Genomic DNA, 25,333 nt, shown 5'->3' on the forward strand with positions numbered 1-25,333 from the left:
ATCTTACCTCCCACGGTTCAGGGTCTACTCGATCAATGTTTAGGTAGTTAGGAGAAAATGAGAGGAGTCCAGAGAGTGAGCACCAGATACCCGGTCTGGACTGAGAAAATGGGGCAGAAGTTCTGAAAGTGTACTGTGTGTGTGTATAATAGTGTATGTGTGTGTGCATAGATATGAATGTGTGTGTGTATGTACATATGTGTGTGTGTGAAATGAGTGCTTTTCACTGGCTCATTGGAAGTTGGAAGGGGGCTTTGGGAATTTTGTGTCAGTGAGGAGAGCTGTGAGGAGCCCCTGGCTCTCTAAATCCAGCAAGGACGGCGAGCCACCCAGGATCTTCTGGTGTTCTGGTGACAATCTCTGAGCCATAGCTCATAGCTGAAACTGGCTAGCATGGGCAGTGATAGTGTCACACATGAGGGACTTGTTACAAAGGGCTTAGACCTGATGGGGTGAAAATCATCACAGGGAAAAGGCAACAGGCCTCAGGGAAGGCAACTGCTTAGGCCCTGCTTCCCCTCTAGTGGGTTCCAGAGCCTCCTGCTTGCTTGTAGCCCCTGCTGGATAGGCTTCAAAGGCTGGACAGCTCTGTCCTGGTCTTTCTCAGTGCCCAGGAGGACTTGGTAAGAAGCTTCTGAAGTGTGGGCAACAACAGTACAGAGCTTGAGTCAGACAGACCTCAAGTCAGACTTCACTGTGACAGTTCATCAATCCATGCTTGGCAATTAAGCTGTGTCAGCTCCAGTTTCCTCATAGTTAAAACACGGGAGGATGTGAGGTGGGAAGGGGAAGTTTAAGGGTATCTGGGGGCAGCGACGGGGAAGCATTGGCGTGGATCTGATTAAGATACTTCGTCTACATGCACGAATTTGTCAAAGAATAAGTAAAAGACATTTAAAATTGTCCCTTGCAATTGCTGGGGTTTACCAGGGGCCAGCCTAACGCTAGGTTCAGATACCATGTCTTGAGGGTGTAAGTCAGAGAGTGGTAAGCAGGACACGCGATATCCTCCTCTAGATTCCAAATGCACAGGCACACAAACCTGAGCACCCACATGAACCCGTGCACACACACACATGCATGCACACATACAAGCGCACAGCCACAAAAATCTTTTACACACACACAAATCTTTTACAGAGTCTACGTTGTTGGAAGAGTGAAGCTGATTCAGGTGATGTCCTAGCTGTAAAAAAGCCTTTGCAAGGGGCTTTGAGTCAGGGGGTTGCGTTTTATTTGTCTTCGTATTTCTTCCTTTTCCTTGATTCCTCCCAGGCTCACAGGCTACCTGGTGTCCACTAGTGGGTCCAATTACTGATTCACAATGGGAGCCAGCTAGCTGCCTCTTTGTTACCAAACCTGAGGTCAAACTCTGTATCTCCCCAAAGCCAAATGCAGCTATCTATCTTTGAGAAATCAGTTTAAACAGACAAATTAATAGTAAGCAGAAAAAGGAGATTTGTTCAATGGGGACCCATTGGGAAGAGGGACAAAGAGATCCAGTGACCCCACTCCAGGTCCATACGTGTAATGAGATTGAGGCTTAATAGCCAGCTAAGGATACACACAATTAGCAGTCCTGATAAAGCTGTGGCCCAACCACCCTTGAGCCATCATTGTCTGAGCTTCCGTCTCATCCTGTAAGACAGTCTGACAAGTTGTAAGTCTCTGTCTTGGAGATAAGTTTGCCCTTCTACCTGGTGCCCTTTCCTTCTCCCAGTGTGAGATTTCTGGTGGGGGGTAAGGCATTTCTATTTCTTGGGGCCCATTGTTTCAGCAGTCTGACAGATGAAGAGACACAAATGTCGCCTTAGAAGGTCTTCATCTCTGAGTGTTGTTTTTCAAACTGTCACCTGGACACCCACAACATTAGCAGACGCTTGTGAGATGCGCAGGCTCTTGGAGCCCACTGCAGATCTGGTGGGAAAGCTCACTGGCTGCACGCTCCCTCGGTGATTCACGGGCGTGGCAGCCTTTGAGAGGTGCTGCTTTGAGGGCAGCGCCTGAGGCCGGGGCAAGCGTCGAATTCCCACTACGGTAGTGGGTGCTGTGGCCATGAACAGGCAGATAATAAGGTCTAGGAGAACATCCCTCTTTCCGCTTTTGCTCATCTGGAAGTGGTTTCCTGGCTCCCCAGAAACCCAAAGGACTGAGAATCATGTCTGTAAGATCAATAACAGGACCACAGCCAGCTGCTCATAGGCTCCTTGTGTGAGTGGTGGCAGAGACTTGTGGCCTGGATGGACCCCTCTTTTTCAGTCACTAGCTAGCTCAGGTATACGGTCCAGACTGAAGCAGGAATCCAGGTGAAAACTGATTCTACGTGGGAAAGGAAGACCAGACCTCTGCAGGGTCTTCTGTGCCTCTTGGGTGTGTGCACAGCTTCTAGCATGAGTGTGGGATTTACCAATGAAATAACATGATGCTCACTTGCTTTTAAAATTCTATATAGACCCTCACCCTTTGAGGAGGCAAGCAGTCACTTGCCTCCAGTTTCCCGTGCACTGGGCCTGTAAATCTTGGGGATTAAGACAGGCCCTACTCTGGTGATGCTCCCAATCCAGGGAGAGACACACAGGTAGGTAATGAAGGAGCAAGGAGCCAGGTGCCCCGGAGAGAAAGCAACAGCACATTTGTGTGCCATTGTGGGCACCAAGCCCTCAAGTGGGTGCCAAGTACACCAGAGACTCAAGAGGTGACAGGAGACTCCTGGCTGGATCTGGAAAATGCCACAGATAAGATTTTTTTTTTTTTTTTTTTTTTTTTTTTTTGTGACAGGGTTTTCCTGTGTAGCCTTTCCTGTCCTGGAGTTGCTTTGTAGACCAGGCTGGCCTCGAACTCACAGAGATCTGCCTGCCTCTGCTTCCCCGAGTGCTGGGATTGCAGGCGTGTGCCACCGTGCCCAGCACAGATAAGATTCTTGAGATGAATGGAGAGATTTGAGTGAGGCCTAGATACTGGATAATATAAAATCATCAGATGAAGAGTTTGTCCCCCAAGCTTGAGGACCACAGTTTAGAACCCCAGGAAAAAAGCCAGGCGTGACGGCTCACCTGTAACCCCAATAGACAGGAGTCCCTCAGAACCAACTGGCTGGGTGAACTAGTCAAGTGAGCGCTGGCTTCGGTGAGAAGAACCCACCTCAGTATGTAAGGCGCAGAATAATCTAGAAGAGCCTTGAGGTCAAGCTTGAGCCTCTGCATGCATTTGCACAGATGTGCACAGTGTGTCTACACATGCAAGCACATGCACACATACGCATTCCACGCAAGTAGACATACTAATTTTTTTTAATATTGTGATGTCCCCAACTTTGAGGTGTGTGTCCCTGCTGTCCTGTGTGTCCTGTGTCAGTCTGCTGCTACTCTCAGTTGGTTTTACGATTCTGTCTCTGTCTCTTTTCTCTCTCTCTCACGTGTATCAGTAGAGAAAGAGAAAGCAAATACGAGAAAATGTTAACAATTACTGACTGTCTGGAGGGGATATGCTAATTCAGCGTCCTTTAAACTCCTTTATCCATTTCAACATTTTCACGGTAAAAGGAGAGAAGCACCTTGGGGGAATGGCACACGAGTCAGGGGAGTTCTTCAGTTCAGACTACTTGGTAAACACACTTGCAAATATTTGTTTCACAGCCATCGAGGGATAACTGGAAAGTGTTTTATCTTATTTCATCGTCAGACCCGCCTAGGCAGGTCTCAGCCACCTCAGCATGAATGAGCATGAGGTCTAAGGACCCAGAATCGAGCAGCCCAGGGCCACCTGTGTAAGCTGACACAGCTGTCTAAGGCAGACCCAGGTTTGTAGACCTCACGGCTTGTTCTCTTGGGCTTTCCAGGAGCTTCTTCAGGACAGTACACTTTATTTCTTTTTATTATGCCTCCTGTGTGTGTGTGTGTGTGTGTGTGTGTGTGTTTGCATGGGAGCATGTGTATATATGAATGTGTATGTATCTGAGCACGTGTATGTGTTTGAGCACCTGACATGTATGTGCGTCATTGTATGCATATGACTATGTGTATGTACACGCAATGTGGACGCATGAGGACAGTCTTGGTTGTCATCCTTAGAAACACTGTCCTCCTCCTTTGAGACAGGTTCTTTCATGGGCCTGGAGCTCGATCCAAGGCTAGGCTGGCCGGCCATTTCTTCGGCCAGGCATGCTGGGTTTTCCTCTCCAGCTGTGAGGCTGCAGGCGCACATCATCCCCACTGCCTTCTTTCATGGGTTCTGGGGACGGGACCCACACCCACAGGCTCATGAGACAAGCACATTACTGACAGAGCTGTTTCCCCAGACTCCAGGTTTTATTTCTGTTGGGTTGGTTGCCCCGACAGACAAGGAAACCCACAGCACAGGCAAAGGTTTCCAGGGTGTGGAAGGGTACCCTTCCGATCCCTGCTCTGTTCTTGGGCACTGGGTATCCCTGTACCCTCCTTTTGAGCTTGGTAGGAGTGGGAGGAGGGGAGACCAGGCATGCCGAGAGAGGGTGGCATCTGGCCTTTGGGCCCCTTCTCCTTGGCTGAGGCCAGGCTGGGTGAGGCCTGCCTGCAGACAGGCTATTTGGGAGGCACACCTTTCAGGGTGGGGAAGAGTACATTTTTGGGTTAATACCATGCACATCCTTGCTTAGACGATACTTCCTTAGCTGATCCTTCCTTCTGGGTTTGAGCCGGAGGGTAAGTTTTATCACTTACCCTCAATGTGGGCACTCCTTCCTGGGTTCCTGCCAGTTACTGCTGGGGCTGCCAGAAAGTCTTAATCACTTTGCTGGAGGGGCAGCTGCCCCCCTAACACATGCCTTGATCTCTCTAGCTGCCAGCTGGCTCCTGTGTGCCTTAGCTGGGCTATCACTTCCCACACTGCCAGGAAAGGACCTTGTTTGGGCCTGGTATGGGCCTCTACTGCTCTCTTTCCAATGTCACGTATATTTCTAAGCCTCTTTTCTCCCCAGGAGTTGTTACAGCTCCCCAAAAAAAATAAAGTCATACTTATGATGTCCATAGGACCCCCAGTTTGCAGCTTGGGACCCTGCTCAGAGGGCTTGTGTTGCCTCAGATGACTCAAAGCACCTCGGACTGTGAAGACTGTAAAGAGGTAGATAGGGTCTTTCAAGTGCTTCTTCAGGCTAAATGAAGTCATTGATATAGACTCTAGTCCAATGTGATCTGTGCCCTGAGAAGAGACTAGGGTGAAAGAGCTCGCTCGGATGGTAAAGTGCCGGCCAGGCACACACGAGGACCAGGCTTTGATTCCAGGACCTACGTGAAAAAAGAAACCAGGCATGCAATGCCAGCAGAAACTGGCCAGTCAATTCTGGAAAGCGGGGGAGGTGTCTCTGGTCAGCCAGCCTAAACCTACGTGGTGGGTTCCAGGCCAGTGAGAGGCCTTTTCTCAAGAACAGCAAAAAGGATGGGTGGCGTCTGTGGAATGACGCCTGGGGTTGTGCACAGGTAGGAGGTAAGGGGAGAAGAGACATTTAACTGTGGCACAGGGGTGAGGGGTGGGGCTCAGATGAGGTCGACAGAAAGCTGAGGAGACAGCTCTGGAGAAGCGGACCCCGTGGGCCTCTTGATCAGGAGTGAACCACAAGATAACCACTTTCTGTGTGCAAGCCACCCAGCCTGTGACTCCGTGTTCTGGCAGTTCCAATAGAATGCTAGAGCGAATGTTCAAGGAGCGAGCTGGCCTCCAGCGTAAGACCTGACCCACACACCATGGGCGGCGACGTCTCTGGAGAAGTCAATAGCCCGTAGTCATCCTGAGTGTGGACTTCCCTATCTCACTGGCCATTTTCTTATCCAGCTGTGGTGGGTTCCCAAGAAGGTTCTTGGAGTTCTTTCCTGCTTGGGCGGCTCCCTTCCTGGTTAATATCAATGTTCAACTCTGGGTCTGTCTGGGATGATGGTTTTTATGGTAAGGTTAATTTGAGGTGTGAAGACACACCACTGACGTCATGCCTTGGGCTGGGATCCTGGTCTGTGTGGAAAGGAAAATGTGAGCTGGGTTCAAGCATTCACAGCTCTCTGCTTCTTGACAATGTGTGACCAGATGCCTGCTCAAGTTCCTACCACCATGAACACCGCCTTCCCCATCCTAAGGGGCTGTAATGTCAAACTGTGAGCCCTAACGAACCCTTTCTCTTTTAAGGTGTGTGTGTGTGTGTGTGTGTGTGTGTGTGTGTGTGTGTGTGTGTCAGGCAGTTTATCACATACTGTGCCAGGTAACTAAGATACTGATTACTCTTAATCTGCTTGTGACAGAACGGCAGTGGCTGGGGTCACTGAGTTATGGGACAATTGTGAGAGTTGTCGCACTGGCAAGAAAGACATTGTCCGGGAAGATGGCTCTGTGTTGCGTGGATAATGCTAAGTCGCAGAGGCCATGAGGACACAGCTCAGTTCAGAAAACTGAACCTGAGGATTCTTGGGTGGCGCCTTCTAGAGAGCTCTTTGGTTGCCGTAACACCGGCCTATGATGTCCAGCTTTGGCCCACAGCCGCCTCTTCCTCAGAGATTAGTACTCAGGCCTTATTGTGGTTTGGTTCTGGGGAGCTGCAGACTGGGTTGGAGTTTGGGGTGAGGGAGGACTGGGACTTTGTGTATGTGTGGCTCTGCTCCTGGGCCACTTGGGTTGTTTTGCTTGTCAGCCCTGAGTGGCTAAGGGTCCAAATATGTCTCTTGGCACTGACGTACTCGATAGGATGAGCTGAAGGCTAAGGTGCTTTCACAGGGACCCCAGGAAACTCTTCCTGTCCCACCATCCTTCAGGAAAGTCTACAATGAAGCAGAATCAGGGCGGCAATTCCTAGACTCGCTGGAAGGTTGAGAGGCTGAGTCAGACAGTTTTGGCTGTGACTAGAGGCTTGGCCACTCATTAGCTGAGCTGTTCACAGACAATGACATCATGACTCCAAGCTACCGTGCACCCATCTGTAAAATAGGGACAGTAAATACCTACTTCCCAACACAGTTCCATAACATTAGCTGAAATGAATAGGCACAGCCTTTGGATTCTTAAAAATAGTAGCTGCCAGGGCTGGGGAGATGGCTCAGCAGTAAAGAGCACGGGCAGCCCTTCCAGAGCCCCTGAGTTCACTTCCTAATATCCACACGGCAGTTAACAGCCATCTCTAACTCCAGTTCCAGGGTATTGGAGTCCTCTTCTGGCTTCCTTGGGCCCTGCACACATGTGGGGCACAAACAGACAAAACACCCATACACATAAAATAAAAATGAATCTTTAAAAAAAAAAAACAAAACTCAGCACTCCCATTTTACACATCTCTACTTCATTAAAGCTATTTAAGAGCTCCCTCCCCAAAAGCATCAAATAGGAATTTTCCTCGTCTGCACTCCATCAAACACTGATACGTGCCTAGTCCGGAGAGTATCGAGAAATGGTGTAATGGTCAGTGAGTGCTTGCACACTCCTACAGATCGTGCCTTTGTCCTCTGAGTCTGGGCCTCTGGAGCCCTCGGGCATCTGAGTCATGGAAGGCTAAGTCAGGGCACAAGGTTTCGTGTTAGACACGGAACTCTGCTTCCATGCTCCCCTTTCCCAGTCACGTGCGAGTACTGCATCAGGGGAGGTGAGCCCTGTGGGTTTCCCGGCACCATGACAACCACTCAGTCACCCGGAGCACACCTAGGATGGCACGACAGAAGGAAACCAATGGCTTGTTTCTCGTGGAGCATTAGAGGTAAAGGGAGGCCCACAGGCTGTGTAATGAGTTGAAGAGATGTTAAAGGCTCCAGGGACACTATCTGGAGTCATAGCAAAATTCACTTTACCTGCAGCCAGACCTTGAGACTCCAGCTGGGTATAACCAGAATGTAAGAATCCTCCATCCCTGGGTCAGGACGGAGAGAGGATGAGGAGGCCACAAATGTCACGAGACTGTCCCCTTTCCTGACTGTGGGAATGTGTGACAGGTGCTCCTGTATCAGCCTCAGCTCAGGACTTGGGAGTGTAGCTCAGTGGTAGAGGGTTGACCAGCAAGCCTCAGGCCCTGGGTTCTGTCCTTCAGGCTGCAAATCTTTCCTCAGCCTCCTTTTCATCTTCCCTCCTCACCTATGAGATTATGCTTGACTTACTTTAGCAATTAGTCAATGATTACCTGGCCTTAGACTTTGTGGAATCCTCCGCTTACCAGGCCCTCCTTAGACTCATTGACACAAGCCCAGTTCTCATAAGCAGCCCCAAACCCTCCCACCAGGCAGTCCTAGGGCTCCCCTTTTCTTGCTGAAGTAAGCCAAAGAAACCTCCCTTGTATGCAATACCAGTTTCATCCCTAGAGGCCTTCCTTGTTGTGATGGTTAAGACTGTCAATTTGATAGGATCTAGAATCACCTAGACAAACCTCTGGGCATGGCTGTAAGGGAGTTTTAGACCCAGTTAATTGAGGTGGGAATACCAACTCTAAATATGGGCAGGATCATCCCGTAGCCTTGGGTCCCAGACTGACCAAAAAAAGAGCAATCAAAATCCAGTCACGCACCAGCATTCACCCCTCTCTCCTTCCTGACTGTGGGAAACTCTGTGTGTTAATGCAGGCGGGAGTGAACCTCTCAACATGAAATTGCTGTTGGTCAGTAAGCTAGTATGGTGTGGAATCTGCACACAGTTCTCTTTGCCCAGGAAACAAAATTTAAGATGGAAGATTCCTCATGTGACATGGGGTTAAGTTTCATGGGAATCTCCTGACTTGAAAGAGCAATGAGCAAGAGTGCTTCAGAGATCTGTCCAAAGCTGGGGCTTGCTTTGAAGGAAGAGCCAAAAATGTGTGCGAGAGCCCAGTGAGATTGCAAAACTGCTGGGTAGAGGACCACACCCCTGTGCTTTCACGCTGATATCGGTGCTCCCCTGAAGGGAGTGGCCAGGGTTTCAGGCAGGCTGGGAGATAAGGTGGCGGCTGGCAAGCTGTACCTCCCCTTCTCAAATGCCAACCTGCATCTAGTCAACACAGCCTCAGGGTCAGGGTTCAGCTCTTGAGGGTCCTTGATTCTGCTCGCTTCTTTTACCGTGTCTTACAGAGTCTCAATTTCATTCTCATTTTTTCAACCCTTCAAATCAAGACTTGTTCATACTTTTTCCTTATAATATTCTTCCACTTCTTTTCCATCATGACTTGAACCAGGGGTCTGGAGAGATGGCTCAGTGGCTAGGAGCACTGGCTGTTCTTGCAGAGGACCTGGGTTCAGTTCCCAGAGCCCACAAGGCAGCTCACATCTGTCTGCATTTCCAGTTCCAGGGGATCTGATGCCATCTTCTGGTCTTCTTGGGCACTGTCTGCACATGGTACACAGGCATACATGCAGGCAAATAATACAAACACACACACACAGATACACACATAGCAGAATACGTCTCTAAAATGCCTTCTTAGCTGAAATGTTCTTCCCTCAGAACTCTCCTCACAACATAAATTTATACACTTATTACACTGAATTGAAAGTCTCGCACACAGACTCTTCTAAGAGCTGGAGTCTCTGTTAAACTGAAGCTCTGTGGTAAATGAAATGGCGATTTTTGTCCTGACCTTGGACCTTGGAGTGCAGTGAGTGGTTGATAATGCTATTTGATGCTGTCGATTTTATGATTCAATATCAATTAGTAGATTATTATTTTTTCTTTCACCATGTTGATTCCTTTTAGAACTAGGGAGTTGGAACATCTGGCGTCAAAAAGTTTTGTACAATTATGCAGGCCATTCCTTCTCCTGGGCCCTGCCCGGCTCTGCTAATGCCCAGCTCATGTGAAAAGAATGCCCTCAAGCGTATTTTCAGGGCTGGAAAGGAGTGGCTCAGAGCTGTGACAGTTTCTCTGCTCATCACCAGTGAGCCTCAGCCCTGAAGCGTCTCTTCAAGAAATACTTTCTTTTCAGCTTGCAGATGCTTTAGTTTGGAAGAACACATTTTCATGAATACTTTGGATTTAATATATGTATATGAAAAATTGGGCCTATTCACCATTCTTTCATGGAGGTAGGAGTGGACCTCATGATGTCTAGCATTCTATGAGGATTTATAAGTAGTTGGTGGTTTCTGGGTGAAGGAGAGATGTTATTTTTCAGTGGTATAGCCACTGACAAATTGACCATGATCCTGTAAGTAACTTCTCACCCATGCTGCTGTTGGCAAGCTAATGTAATTCAACCTAATAAATCACACACACACACACACACACACACACACAAACAAGCTCGAATGTCAATAAAGGACTAGTTGGGAAGATGACAGGGAATCAGGAGGGGTGGAAGAAGGATAAGAAAAGAGAAAATGTATTGGGGATGAAATATGATCAAAATATATTATGCAAATGCATAAAACATCATGAAGAAGCCAGTATAAATAGAAGCCACCTGTGTCACAGCTACTGGGGCGGGAGGCCAGTAGACAGAAGCAATGCATACGGGTTCCAAGCTTTTCAGGTTGGAGTTAGGGGTGAAGCCAGGTTTGCCTTGGGGTTCTGTGGGAAGTATTCATCGTGGAAGGCCGGAGATAGGGGCCCATGGCAGCTCCTACACTGACTGGGTTTTTCTAGTGGGTCTCTGTGGCCTCTAACTGTGATGGTTAGTTTTTTAAGTGTCAACTTGATGCAATCTAGGATCACCAGGAAAGAAAATCCTGACTGAGAAATTGTCTAGAGCAGGTTGGCCTGCGGGTATGTCTGTTGGAGACTGTCTTGATTGTTAAACGACATGGGAGGATCCATCTCGCTGTGGGCGGCACTGTTCCTTAGTAGAGGGTCCTGTGTTGTGTAAGAGCAGAGAAAGCAAGCAGGTGGGCCAGCAGCATGGGCACACTGATTTCTTTGTGCTCTCAGCAGTGGGTGCGATGTGATTGGCTGCTCTGAGCTGCACAACACAACATGTAATTATGGAGACAAACCTTGAGTTAAACGCTGAGTAAACATCTTTCTTCCGTATGATGCTTTTATCAGGGTATTTGATTGTAGCAAGAGAAATGGAACCAGGACAGCACCCTAGTGTCATCTCTTGGAACATCATCAAAATGCCAATTTCCAGCTGTACTCTAGGCCCACTGAGTTCAGAGCTTTGCAGATAAGACCAGGGATTTTTTTTAAAGTGTTTCTTCTCGCATACACGACATCCTGAGAGTAAGGTCCACAGGGGTGAGGACACCATGAGCACGTTGCTCACAGCACCAACTAAGCAGGCCTCCTGGGATTGCACAGAGACTGAAGTGACAAATGCGGACCCTGTGTGGGTCTGAGCTGGGTCCTCTGCATGCATGCATGCACACATGAGGAGTGCCTAAAAGAGGCCAGAAGGGGGTGTTAACCCCATAGAACTGGTTATAGGCACTTTAGAATCATACAGTGTGTGTGCTGGGAACCTTACTCGGGTCTTTGAGAGAGCAGCAAGTGCTGCGAACTTCTGCTCCATCTCTCCAGTCCCCAGGGATCTTATTTTAACTAATTCCCCAGGTATTTCCAGAGTCCCACAGTTCTGCTCAAACCCCTCATCCCACCTGGTGAAGCTGATGTAATTTTAAGTCATTCAGATCATTAAATTAGCTGTACTATATAGCACATAAAAAATTGGAATAGATAAAATTCAGATATAAACCCACTGGAAGTAGGGCCACTTCTGTGCCTTTTTCTTCCAATGTTTTCTCTTTCAACTCTTCAAACAAATATAATCTCACACAATTATAATGACAGGAAACATTGAGTTAAGCATACTGGTCTTTCCTTGCCTAGTGTGGGGACTTAAGTATGGCTTGTGTTGTCACCTACATGTTTTCCTAAACCCATGCCACTCTACTGGGTAGCGGATCCTGTATGTGAGCTGGTGTGCGTGGATATGAAAGTGGGTGAAAAAAATGTATGCAAGAAGGCCACCTCTTCTTCCTTTTGAGTCTCTTTATTTCCTCCTCCATCTCCCTCCCCAGTCCCATTGGGAAAAAGAAAAGTTGTGTTTCTGGAAGTAGAACTGTAAACAGAGAATGGTAGCTTGATCTAATAGCTTTGCTTTTTCGGAGACCAAGGAGACGTCACTGCGCCCCCTAGTGGCAGTGACTGAGAGCTGCACCTTTTTTGGAGCAGTCCCGCAGGCACCCTGAGATCCGTTCAGTTGGCTCTTCAATGACTAGTTTTCCTCTTGGCCCCACCCCTGTGCCTGAGTGTGACCCCGACAGTTACTGTGGCTCCTCTGCTCCATGCAGGATTGGATCTCTCACTGTGGCTGAAGCCCCTTTGGCAGGGGTCCGGATGTCCTGCCCTCCGCTTGCTAACTATTCTCTGGCAGGCTGGACCCAGTTAACATTACTGGGAAGGCTCCACTCTCAAACAGACACCCTCCTTGGAGTCGGTGGCCAGCCACCTTCCTGGCAGTGAGAACGGTTGGCCCCTTTGCCCTGTGTTGTAGGCTCCGTCCGTACCAGAAATATGATCTTGGAGGATGTGTTTGAGACTGCTCTGCTCTGTCTGTGGACCAGGCCTAAATCAGGGCAGCCTGTCTTCCTGCTGAGTCGTCTGTAGTGCCCAGCACGGCAGCTGGTGTGTTAAATAGGGCAGAGGGAGGGGAAGACCGGAGGGAGAATCTAGATACCCAATTTTGGCATTTGACTGGGCATCTCCGGGTGATTTGTGTTTTTAGGTCAGTTTGCAGACCCAAGGCCTTCAGTGGCTCTTCAGTTTCTGCCTGTGCAGTGCTAGGTCCCCGTGGAAGCGGGCAGGGTGAAAGTCCTCTGTCCTCCGCCTGTCCCATCTAGATGACACCCATCAGCAGGGTTCTGGTCCCACTGGGCTGTAAGGCCAGGGCGTTTGCCAGCACGCAGCAGAGGAAGGGAGATTTCTGTAGAATGCTGGGGGCTGGTCCCCAGATACTGTGGAACTGTGGGTATGTTCATCTGGGGGTCTGAGTTGCATTTTTGCCTACCTCCTCTAACAGTGTTACAAGTGGGGAATTATAATCAGCAAGACTCCTGGGGCAGTAATCAGCAAGACTCCTGGGGCAGTAATCTGGCTGGGCCTGCCAAGATGGGTGAAGATGACAGGTCTCAAATGTCAACACAAGGTCCCTCTGTTTTAGTGGCTCTCATGTCAGGACAAACCAAACACTAACTTACCTCCTCCACAGTTGGGGATCAGACATGATGATATGCTAGGCAACCACTGAGACACCTCCCAGACTCGGGCCTAGGCTAATTGTAGGTAATTAGCCTGCATGCCTGCCTGCCAGCCTGCCTCTCTCCCTCCCTCCCACTACTTTCTCTTTCCTTCCCCACCTTCTTTCCTTTCTTCTTATGCACCAAAATCTCTCTCCTGCCCAAAGAGCACACCATGGCTTTAAAACGCCGTGTACTTTTAAACAAACTTTCAGTCTCTGGTAAAATACATAGAATGATTCAATATGTTAGATATTCCATCCTATTTTCCTGCCCTGCTATTTCGTGTCAAATTTCCTTATGCTTATTTTTAAAAGCAGCAAGAAAAATTATTCTTGAGCTTTCTTTTTGAGGTCATAGGTCCCTTTCACAATTTATCGAGAGGTAACCTTTACCAAGCGGTAAAGAACCTCTCTCTATCTCCTGCTCAAAACAGCCTTGGTGTTACCTTGGGCAGGGTTGGGACTCTGAAACCCATTTCCTGGGTTGCATAAAGATCCCTTGTGCTGAGCTATGAGGATCTCAGGGTTACTAATAAGCCATTTATTCCCAAACACCATTGTAACCAACCCCAAAACTGTCTGCAACTTTCGGTAAGTCAGTATTTGAAATTGAAGATGGACTTAGCAATTGCTGGGATCCTGCCACTGGTGGGTCACTCCAGTGTGTTTCAGGTTAACTAGCCCTGTGTGTGTGTGCTCACATGATCTCCCTCCTCTACCTACGTCTTCTCCTCCCCATCTCTATTTCTTCCTCCATCTTCTTTTCTCATCCCCTTCATCTCCCTCTTCTCTTTTCCCTCTTCTTTGTCCTCCATCTCCTACATCTCCATCTTCTAGCTTTGCCTCTTCCTCCTCCTACCTAGATAATTTACTCTCAGAAGATATTTGGACACATGCACACTACCAGCTCTGAACCTGTGCTTCTGCACAGGAAATGCCTTGTTTTCTCTGCCCCCCCCCATGCCAGCCTGCAAGACTCCACTCAAACACAACCCCTCCAGGTGCCTTCTTTGCACGGGCAGTTGGGAATGAACCCCTCCACACTTCCTTTTCTACAGTAGGCTGCATTGTATGCCACGCTGTGGTGAAGAAAAATGTGCACCCATGAGAGATCACCTTCCTTGCACTCAGCTGGCTGCCTAAGGCATTGGACTTGACACATAGAAAGATCATTTTAATTCGCTTCTGTCCATAATATAAAAATATTCTCAGTAATATTTATGCAAAAGTAGTAATTATGTTCTCAACTCACTCTTTAGTTTTAAAGCAATGCAATTTAATCTTTTTTTTTAAAAAAAAGATTGAATTTCAACTTTAAGATATTCAAATACAATAAAAATACTCTGGTGTGAACTTAAATTTTTTATTTCTTTTTTATTATTATCGTTTATTGCAATTTATTCAATTTATATCCTGGCTGTGGCCCCCTCCCTCATCTCTTCCCCACCCCATCTTCCTTCCTCTTCTCTCCTTATATCCCTCCTCTAGTCCACCAATAGGGAGGTCCTCCTCCCCTTCTATTTGACCTTAACCCATGGATACAGAAATTGTGGTACATTTACACAATGGAATACTACTCAGCTATTAAAAACAAGGAAATAATGAAATTTGCAGGCAAATGGTGGGAACTAGAAAAACATCATCCTGAGTGAGGTATCCCAGAAGCAGAAAGACACACATGGTATGTACTCACTTGTAAGTGGATATTAGACATATAATACAGGATAAACGTACTAAAATCTATAGTCCTAAAGAAGCTAAACAACAAGACCCTAGGGAAGCCGCTCAATCCTCATTCAGAAGGACAAACGTGATAGACATTGGAAGCAGGAGAAGACAGAAACAGGACAAGAGCCTACCACAGACGGCCTCTCAAAGACGCTATTGATTAAGGTATCGAAGCAGAGGCTGAGACTCATAGCCAAACTTTGGGCAGAGGGCATGGAATTTTACGAAAGAAAGGGGAGATAGAAGACCTGGAGGGGTCAGGAGCTCCAAAAGGAGACCAACAGAGCCAAAAAACAAACAAACAAAAAACAAAAACAAAAACAAAAACACCTGAGCCCTGGAGGCCCTGAAGAGAATGATAACCCAGCCAAGGACCACGCATGGAGAAGACCTAAAACCCCAGCTCAGTTGTAGCTCACGAACTCAGTCTCCAAGTGGGTTCCCTAGTAAGGGGAGCAGGGACTGTCTCTGGCATGAACTCAGTGACAGGCTCTCTGATCACCTTCTCCCAGGGGGTGCAGCCTTGCCAGGCCACAGAGGAAGACAATGCAGCCAGTCCTGGTGAACTTACATTTTTACTTGCCAAGCCAATTCTTAAACTTTATAGCTCACTATCTGTTTTATTTATAAATTTTAAACACACACACACACAAAAATCTTAGTGGATGGGTATCACATAAGAAAAGAGACTTGAGGTAATTTGAATCCTGTAATTTCATCTTTACCATCGCCATCCTGTGACTTTTATTTTTACCTTCCTGTTTAAGTGTGGGGATGGGTATTAAGCACCAGGAGGGTTGGAGACAGGAAGTGTGCCTGGGAGAGATAGAAGGGTTCTGAGCCACTATGTGCTCACTCCCATGAGGAACACAAACCACTTGTTTCTGAGCTCCAAGACTGCATAAGTAGCATGTGCGTGGGTGTGGGAGCGCATGGGCCACCGCATATGCGTGTCGTGTTGGTCAGGGTGCCACCTCAGGGATAGGCCTTCGATTTTCCCACCATGCTTGGGACAGGTTCTCCTTGTTGCTCACCATTTCACATGGCGTGTTAGCTGGTCTCTGAACTTTGAACTTGCGGAGATCTTTTGTCTCTCCTGCCCATCTCACTGCAGGAGAGCTGTGGGTACAGACGTGTGCTACCGTGACCGGCTCTATGTGGGTTCTAAAGATTTGGACTCTGTCCTCAGGTCTTATGCGATAAATGCTTTATCCACTGAGCTTGATGACGTTGCCATCAGCTCCTTGCTCCCAGCATTGTTGGTCCCATGATGCATTGCTGTGGGACCTTCCTGTGAAATAGGATGATTGTAGCACCCCTGGCCTCTGCTTTCCAGGTGCTGGAGGAGAAGTGCTTTCTCCATGATGTACAATGAAGAATACTTATGGACACTGCTGGATGTTCCCAGGAGGGCAAAGTCATGCCACTGAGAGACGCTGGTAGAAGAGATCATTTGCTAGAAGGATGCTGGTGGCCTCGCAGTTTCCCCAAAAACTGTACCAGCCTCACACCAACAGAAGGCTTTACCTTCTACAAAGAGAAAGCTGCCTTTCCTGGGACCAGAGGCTGCCTGACTCTCACCCTCTCTCCTGAGGTCCCCCACTGCTAGTTCATGCTACTTCCCTAGCTTTTAGATAAACCAGGACCTGGGCATACAGCAAGACGAGGAGATTGTTGAGAAAAGTCCAGATAGTGCCAAGACATGAGGGAGAGGTTGAGGTGGCGTGGGTGGTGGAGGACAGACCTCTCTGGCACGGATCACTTCCAAGCCTCGGGGGCAAAAGCAGTCTGCACCTGATGGTGGAATGGGCGAATGATGTCACTGTAGCCACACAGTGACATCAGCAAAACCAGTGGCTCAGCTACAGCATGGATGTATAGATGGCCCTCAGCTCTGCATGACAGGAGGTTGGCACGGGAGAGCTTGAGAGCTTTCTCACGAAGGAACGGTCCACAGTGGGCAAAGTGACACATGAAGGACTAAGGGGTTCCCCAGGGAGACCATGACGGTGTGAGTTCAGTTTGTGAAAATTCTTTGAGGACTTAGGATATAGGCTCTTTCTTCCCTCCTCACCTTCTTCCTTCTCTCCCTCTCCCACCCTCCTTTTGTGAGAACAGGGTCTCACTCTAAAGCTCAAGTTGGTCTCAAGCTCACATCAATTCTCCTGCTTCAGCTTCTCCAGTGTTGCAACTACAGATATGATATTTTGCTATTATATATATATATATGCTATTATATATATATATTACATAATATATATTTCAGTAAAAAAGACCCAAATACAGGCAGGGAAAGCCTGACCCACTGTGAACCTAGGGAATAAAGGTCAGCATCTTCGTCAGGCAGGGCCTTCCTAGCCACGTGTGGTTTTGCACTCCCGAGTCTCGTCTCGTCTCTCCTCAGCACCCTCTCCCCAATCCAGACTTAGCTTCAGTGTTTAGCTTAAAGAGCACCTCCTCCAGAAAATTCTGTAAGTTTCCATCTACTGTAGGTTAGGTGTGGGCTGCCTCTGCTCACCGCATCTGACTAAGCCTGGCCTCCATGACGTCTGCAGGCCCACTGTAATTATATAATGAGCCGCACAAGTCTCACGCATCTTTCTGAGCAGATTGGTCCTACATCAACTTGCACAGTTCCCGATTCCCAGTAAATCTCCAAAAAAAAAAAAAAAAAAAAGAAAAAAAAAAGTTGTTAACTGAATATATGAGTGGTTAACACTTTCTGTCTCTAACTTCTTTCTCCAGACTCGTCTTATTTAGATTTCCATCTTCTATAGATAATTCTGCCCGAAAAGTGGAAACAACATTGATTATGTTTTGGTTCCTAGTCTTAACCCTTTGTCCTCCCCCTTCCCCATTTTTGTACAAAGAGGGACCAAGGAATTGATAAAACTATCAATACATTCTATAATTCCCCCATTGCTTCCACAAGAATTTAACTGGTCTCACATCATCATCAGGCTTACTCTCTACAGAGGGCAATGTCATGTACTCTGTGACTCCATATTTATTCTCCCTTTTGACAGACACAGTGAACAACAAGAAAGAGACAGTGCTGTTGCTACAAACTGATCTGAGTCATCCGACCATTAGTACATTAACATTTTAATCCAAGTGTAGAAGTCAATAAAAACACAGAGCAAAAATTATCAGAATCTTATTGGTGTGGATCTAAATTATGATGTAAGAAGTATTTTTAGACAGGGCATTAGGAACGAGATCATCTAAGCAAAATACTAGCTACTAGCATTATACATAGCACATAAAATGACCAGTAAGTAGAAGCAATTCATATGAAATTAATAACTGACCTAGGCTATGAAATAATAAATTCAAAAGAACAGCCATTTTCCATAAGGGAAAAAACTTTCTGGAATTTTCAGGTACCTACCCTACTAGTAAGTCATTGATTCTCAGAATCTTTGGTCCTCTCTTCAAGCATAGATTTTTTTTTAAGATTTGGGGTGTGTGTGTGTGTGTGTGTGTGTGTGTGTGTGTGTGTGTGCTAGTTTTGTCAACTTGACACAAGCTACAGTCATTTGTGATGAAGGAACATCAGCTGAGAAAATGCTACCATCAGAATGACCTGCGGGCAAGCCTTGGTTCATTTTATGATTGACAGTTGATGTGGGAGAGCCCGGCTCTCCCCGGGTGGTGTCGCTTCTGGACTGGTGGTCTTTGATGCTGTAAGAAAGCAGGTTCTGTAAGCGAGCGGGAGCAAGTCGTTCAGCCTGCTCCTCCCAAGCCTTGCCTCATAAAGTCCCTGCCTCCAGGATCCTGCCCTGTCTTCCCTTCGTAATGAACTGTGAGTGGGACATAGAAGCTGAAATAAGCCCTTTCCTCCACAGGTTCTTTTTGGTCATGGTGTTTTTATCACAGTAATAGAAACCCTAAGACTGCCTTACCACATGGGTGCCAGAGTCTGCGGAGACTAGAAGAGAGTGCTGGATCCCTTGGAGCTGGGGTTACGGGCAGTTGTGACTAAGCTACCTGATGTGACTGCTGGGAGCTGAACGTGGGTCCCCAGGAAGAGCTGCAATTGCACCAAAACCACCGAGCCATCCTTCCAGCCCCAAGCACAGCCTTTGGGGAAAGAACAGTCTGAGTATCTGGTAGATGCGGAAGCTCAAGCCTGACCTCAGTGCTTAGGAGAGCCTTGAGGTTGAGGCCAGCCTGAACTTCATAGACCCTGTTTCCAAATCCATCCATCTATCCATTCATCCATTCATGCATGCATGCATCCATCCATCCATCCATCCATGCATGCATGCATTAATCCATCAATCCAAATTTTAAAACAATCTGGGTTACCAGATCTTGATGACAAAGGGCACAAAAGCAAGATTCCAAACCGCTGTCTAATTTGGTCAAATGGTTTAGTTATTTCAGTCTCACCATTTGATGACCTAACACACACCATTTGGCCAGAAACCTGGACTCCATCTGCCTGACGGAGCATACAAGTCTGTCCTTGGCCATCAGTCTAGTTTCTGAAGCTGCAGACTACACAGATAGACTGCTGGTGGCTCCTTCAGCCCGGGAGAAAAGCTTTGGCAGAAAATTTAAAGACTAGGAAACGTGCAATGACACCTCTACTTTAGCCAGGACTACAGATAGGACTCACATTCCCCTTTCTTCAGAGAGAGTAAAGGCGATTGATTCCACAAGCCCAATGAGACAGAGCTTCTGATTGCACATGGAGCTCCCAGGTGGCAAATTGGAATACAAACGCACCCTTAGGAAGATCCCGATCTTCCAGATGCCTGCCTGCTGAGGAACTCACCCACAGGGTCCACATCACACCCGCAAGGGACTGCACTGCCAGCTGCACGTGCTTTTACAACATCTACCCTCAGAGCAGTGTTCTGAAACTCCAGCCCCTTGAACAAAGCACTGCACAGCTCTGGGTACCTTGGGTGGCACTAACGGAACCACTTCATGGAATCTGCAGCAGATTCCACCCACATCGCCAATCTCTGCAACACATTCAACAAAGAGTAATTTCTAGAGAAAAGATAAACTCTTACCGGTTCCCACGTCTTGTCCACAGGCACTTGACTGGAAAAAGATGCACAGAACCAGGAGAACGGGGATACGGAGCAGACTCCCCATGTCGCTTGTCTCACCCAGTGTCCGAGGTCTTCTTGCTAATGTCTGGAACTAAAGAGACCAGAATGCTTCTTGGTACTCAGTTGGGGAAGGCCCCCATTAATGATTAACTTTAAAACATGTTACCCAGTGTTTGAACACTTTCTGTGCCTCCCCCAATCCAAATCTAGCAAGATTTAGTACCAAAAAGATTGACCCACAGAAGCACTTCTTGTTTTGAGACCTCTCACGAGGCCTTCTTTCCCCTTGAGCCAAGCTCATGGCTCAGAATCAGTCAATGGTGAGTTAATGTGTTGTCTTTGGACATTTGTCAAAGGTGGGCTAGGTGACCTCTGCATCGTTGATGCACTACCCTCTAAAGCGCTCGAAGGGGAGGTGGTGTCATGGACACGGTCTTCCAGATGGCAGGCCTACCCCAAAGAGAGATTGAAGCCCCCTCCCCAGGGACTCTGCAGTATAAGTGGGTGGGGCAGCGTTTCTGCAGCCAAAAAAGGGGCTGGAACCTGGTGAGCTCAGGCTAAGAAGGAACACCCATGAGAAACAAAGATCAGTCTTCCCGGAGCCCTGTGGAGAGATGCCCCAGGATAGACTCCCTCCCCGGGTTAATTACTGCTGGGGGCAGAGGGTTATGAAGCAAGGTCATTCAGCAAAGGCATGCAGGGAAGATAGTGTGGTGGGCAGTTCTTGGCTGTCTGGTGCGATTTAAATTTACCTATTTATTTTGTATGTACACGCACTGAACAAATTAGTGCTGTATGTCGAATACCACTGCGTACCAGGCACCGCTCTTGGCTTTTGAGATAGTTAAGTGTTAAGATAGTTGAGATAGTTAAGTGAGATAGTTAAAACAGAGGAGTGCTGTGGTCCTTGCGGAGTGTATGTGTCCTGGGGTGAGGAGAATTATATGATGGAAGGTAGACATAATAAAGCAGAGAGACCCGTGTGAGAAATATTTGGCTGGGAACGTAGCACAATGCTTGCCTAATAGGCACAAATCCCAGAGCTGGATCCCTAATGCCAGTGGATACGGTGCACCTGCCTATAGCACTCAGGAGGAGGAGGCAGAAGCATCAGAAGTTCAAGGTCACCTCTTGCTACACCGTGAGCTCAAAGTCAGCCTGCGCTAGATGATGCCTTGTCTCAAAAAAATAAAGCAAAAATAAATAATTAAAGAAAACAACAGGGATAATGGGAGAGGCTAGTGATTTTAAACAGAGTGGTCAGTGAATCTTGCTCAGAAATTGACCTTGAAGCAAAGGATTGAGGGAAGTGAAGGGGTCATTCTGTAGGGAAGAAGAGTTTCAGACAGTTGGGGCAAAGGTCCCGAGGTTGGAACATGTTTGGTGTGTTCTAAGGATAGAAGAATGGGCTAGTGAGCAGGAGGACTCCTCTGTGGCTTTCACATACATTCAGAGCAAAGGAGTAAATAATATGATCTGTGTTGCTTGGCATTCGCATGAGGTCGAAGAGGGGAGCTGATGGAAGAGACGACCATGGTGACTGAGCCAGGGAGCTTTGGTGGTGGCTGGTGCGATGTCCCTGTGGGGCTGGATGAGGGCTGGGTTGTCTTTTGCAAGTGGATCTAGTAGACTCCTTGGTTTGCTGGGAGGAAGGAGGTGGGAAAAGAATGAAGAATGACTCCAAGGCTTGCCATCAACCGAGAGAGGGGGAAGCCGTGAGGGAGATGGGTCTGGTTGGAGGTGATGGACAACTCAGATTTTGTGCTGTGGCATCTGAGTTGGCTCTCAGACACCCCAGTGGATGGTGGGAATGGTTAGCCGGCAGTTAGATAAAGTACCAGTTGTTGTCTGCTAATGACTGACTTAGCCGCTCTCTGAAGAGGCTGGGGAGACAGCTCAGCCCACACTGAATTAAATCCCCTGAGCCCACACGTAGAGAAAGAGCCAGACATGAACATGTCCTTGCAATCCCAGTGCTGGGAGGCAGAGCCAGGCTGGTCACTGGGGCCTGTTGGCCAGCCAGCCATGCACAACTAGAAAGCTCTGGGTCCCAATGAGAGACTCTCTCAAAATGCAAGGTGGAGAGTGACTGAGACAGACAACTGATGCCAGCCTTTGGCTCAAGCACGCATGTGTGCGCGCAGCCACGAATGGTCTTGATTCAAACCCAAAACCGTGTGCTCTGTGGCTGAGCATCTTTCCTGAAACACGGGGCGGGGGCAGGGTGGAGGGAAACGCCTAGTAAGACGAATGGCTCCTGATTCCTGAGCAAGGGCTGGGTTTCTGGATTTGGGGGTCTCTCCTTCCTGTTTTGCATGGTTAAGCTGGATCTGAAACTTCCACTTCTTTTACACTCAACATTCCAACCCCTAAAACCATCTGGCCTTGGGTCCCTCTTCCACCACCTCACTCTCCTCTCTTTTCTGGACATCCCAGCAGCCACTCCCAACCTCCACCACACTCTGCAGGCAAACTTACCAAACACAGTGAGTCCTCCCGCCTCCTGCCTCTGCTCTCTGCGGGATATTACATAGCACCAGTGTCCTCTATTATCTTTTCTTTAAAGTGGGGAATCGCACGGCCGGAGATCATATTTTTAAGATACCTACTCGCTTTCTCCCACGGTGCTTGTCGTCCCCAAAACATGAGATCCCAAAGCAGGGCACCCCTAACCAACCAAGACCAGCAAAGGCTAAATTTCTTTTTTAACGGTTTGAATCTCATGCAGACAATGACGTACATATAATGACATGCATATACACACCTATAACACAAATAAAGCATCTTGGTCAAACACCCCCTTCCCCTCCCCTCCAAGGCCTCCCCTATCACCAAGACCACCATTACTGTATAACTGCATGTGCTCTTTAAAGAGCCCAGAGTCCATTCAGTGTTGTCCCCATCCACACAGATGTTAGAGATCCTGCTGGAGCAAGGATGCTCATGGGGCTTCATCCCTCAACAAAACCAACGCCCCCTCCCTTGGCAGCCATCAGACATTACTGGCTGCTGCCATTGCTCTCGGTTAACCCTCAGAACCTGACAGTAAGATCCTGTTACTGAAGGCACCACATCCCTGAGTCATAGGACATGGACAAACCAAGCCAGGCTGAAACGTTTTAAAGGGTCACGAAGGGAGAAGGAATGTTCCATCTTCCCATCGCTGGAAAGAAATTCTTCCAAACAGTCTTGTTAGGGTTTTATTGCTGTGAGGAGACACCGTGACCAAGGCAGCTCTCATAAAGGAAAGCATCTAATGGGGGCTGGCTTACAGTTTCAGAGGTTTAGTCCATTGTCATCATGGCGAGAAGCATGGAAGCAGGCAGGCACACATGGTGCTGGAGGAGCCCAGAGTGCTACATCTTGATCTGCGGGCAGCGGAAGGCGACTGTGTATGTCACTGAGGGTAGCTTGAGCATATATAACCTCAAAGCCCGCCTCCACAGTGACACACTTCCTTCTACAAGGCCACTCCCACTCCAATGAGGCCACACCTCCTGTTAGCACTGCTCCCTAATGGGCCAAGCATTCAAACCCAAGAGTCTATGGGGGGCATTCCTATTCAAACCACCACACAAACTTAGAGCTGTGGGGAAAGGGGAGACTTGCCTTGGAGTTGAGAGCAGAGGGGATGGTCCCTTGCTTTGTAGAAACTCTGGGACGGGGTGAGGCCCCACATAGAAAATGTTCTGCATGTGCCAGCATGCAGGAGGACCTCTCTGGCTTGGTATTGGAGTCATGCTGAGCCTTCCAAGTCAGCAGGTCAAGACGACAACAGAACAGAGAGACACTCAGTGTCCATCTATGTGAGCAAATTATGGGGGACCAGACCCTTGCCCCTCAGGTCATACAGGCATGCTGTGCCTGCTGTGCTGGGGGTGGGGTAGAGAGAAAGAATCCAAGGATGCCTGTAAACAAGCATTTGGAGTCATGGATTCAGATGAGCTATAGACAACAAAGGTGCTTGCATGTCAGAATTTGTGGACTAAGAGTCACGCCTCTATAGCCACAAGCCCACAATAATATCCATGTGTGGGGCGAGCACCCTGTCCATAAAAGCTACAGCAAATCCCAGTGATTTATCTGGGAGGCAGCATGATTCACAGTCAAGAGTCAAGGATGAGAGTCAGATCTGTGTTCAACTGCCTGGTCTTGTCCTTACTGGCTGAGCGCCCTTGGGTAGTGTTCTGAACTTCAGTTATCTTCAACTTTACAGTCTCTGCCATGTGACTAAGTGATGAAGGGTGCTCAGCAACCCTAATAATGATAGTGATGACGGCATCATTATGTGTGTACGTGTTGGTGTGAGTGCAGATAGTACTCAATGGTGCATAGGCAAATAAATGTCCTCAGGCTGGGGAGGGGGTGTGTGCTCAAAGTAATCTGAAGACAGACCGGCCTGCCCTTTTTCCTTCCCTCCCTCCCTCCCTCCCTTCCTTCCTTCCTTCCTTCCTTCCTTCCTTCCTTCCTTCCATCCTTCCTCACTCTCTCTCTCCCTCCCTCCCTTATTTCTTCCTCCTTCCCTCCCCTCTCCTTTCCTCCTCCTCCTCTCCCCGGGGTCTTAGTTGTCTAGGCTACAACCAGGGATGACTTGAGCCTCTGATCTCCCTGCCTCCACCTCCCAAGCTCCAGGGTTACAGGAGAACTGGACGGCACCAAGCTTATGTCTCACTGGAGCTAGAAGCTGGGGGGGGGGGGGGAGGTCGCGAGTTCTCCACCAGGTCTCTCCAGCCCTATGTGGGCAGTCTGCAGCCAGCCTTTCCCAGGGACTGCAGTGGCAGGCCCAGGCCCCTCAGAGGATACCATTGCCACAGCTTTAACCCAGCTTCCCGAGACTCTGCACTCCAGTTGGTAGAATAATGTTTTTATCGTTAGGTTTTTAGAATGTTCCCGGTTCTCGCTGTCTTTTAATTTCAAGAGCTTCTTAAGGAAATGCTAATTTTAAGAGTGCTGTTTGGTGACCTGAAATTAATCTTTTCCTTTAGAGTCACAGTGATAAGAAAACTAATCAGGAGGCAAGAAATAAATACTCTATGAGGCTGAAGAGGAGCAAATCCCGGGGATGGGGGTGGGGGGAGGCAGGTGCCGAGGGGAGGTTCAACTAGGAGGGAAACAGTGTACTGTAGCCACATGTGTGCAGGTGTGTGTGTGTGTGTGTGTGTGTGTGTGTGTGTGTGCATGGGTGTGAGTTTGTGTGTATGCGTGTGTGTGTGTGTATATGTGTGTGTGACAGTATGTATATGTATATGTGTACATATGTATATGTCTGAGTCAGTGTGTGTGTATGTATATGTGTGAATGTGTATGTGTGTGAGTGTGTCAGTGTGTGAGTGTGTGTATGTATGTGTGTGTGTGATTGTGTGTGTGTATGTGATTGTGTATATGAGTGTATGTATGT

At 48.1% G+C, this 25,333-nt stretch overlaps 1 protein-coding gene across 2 annotated transcripts in view; it reads right to left on the bottom strand.

The window, feature by feature from the left end:
• The window catches only part of Lipc (lipase C, hepatic type), a 124,663-nt gene extending 104,637 nt beyond the window's left edge, over positions 1-20,026 (bottom strand). For both annotated transcript variants that reach the window (XM_055598111.1, XM_055598102.1), the window contains exon 1: positions 19,894-20,026. In XM_055598111.1, the coding sequence (XP_055454086.1) occupies positions 19,894-19,978 (85 nt within the window). In that variant the 5' untranslated portion in view covers positions 19,979-20,026. The remainder of the gene's footprint in view (positions 1-19,893) is intronic.
• Between the last annotated feature and the right edge of the window lie 5,307 nt (positions 20,027-25,333).

Source organism: Psammomys obesus, unplaced genomic scaffold (genome assembly GCF_907164565.1).
Source record: "Psammomys obesus unplaced genomic scaffold, mPsaObe1.curated_primary_1811, whole genome shotgun sequence".
Lineage (NCBI taxonomy): Eukaryota > Metazoa > Chordata > Mammalia > Rodentia > Muridae > Psammomys > Psammomys obesus.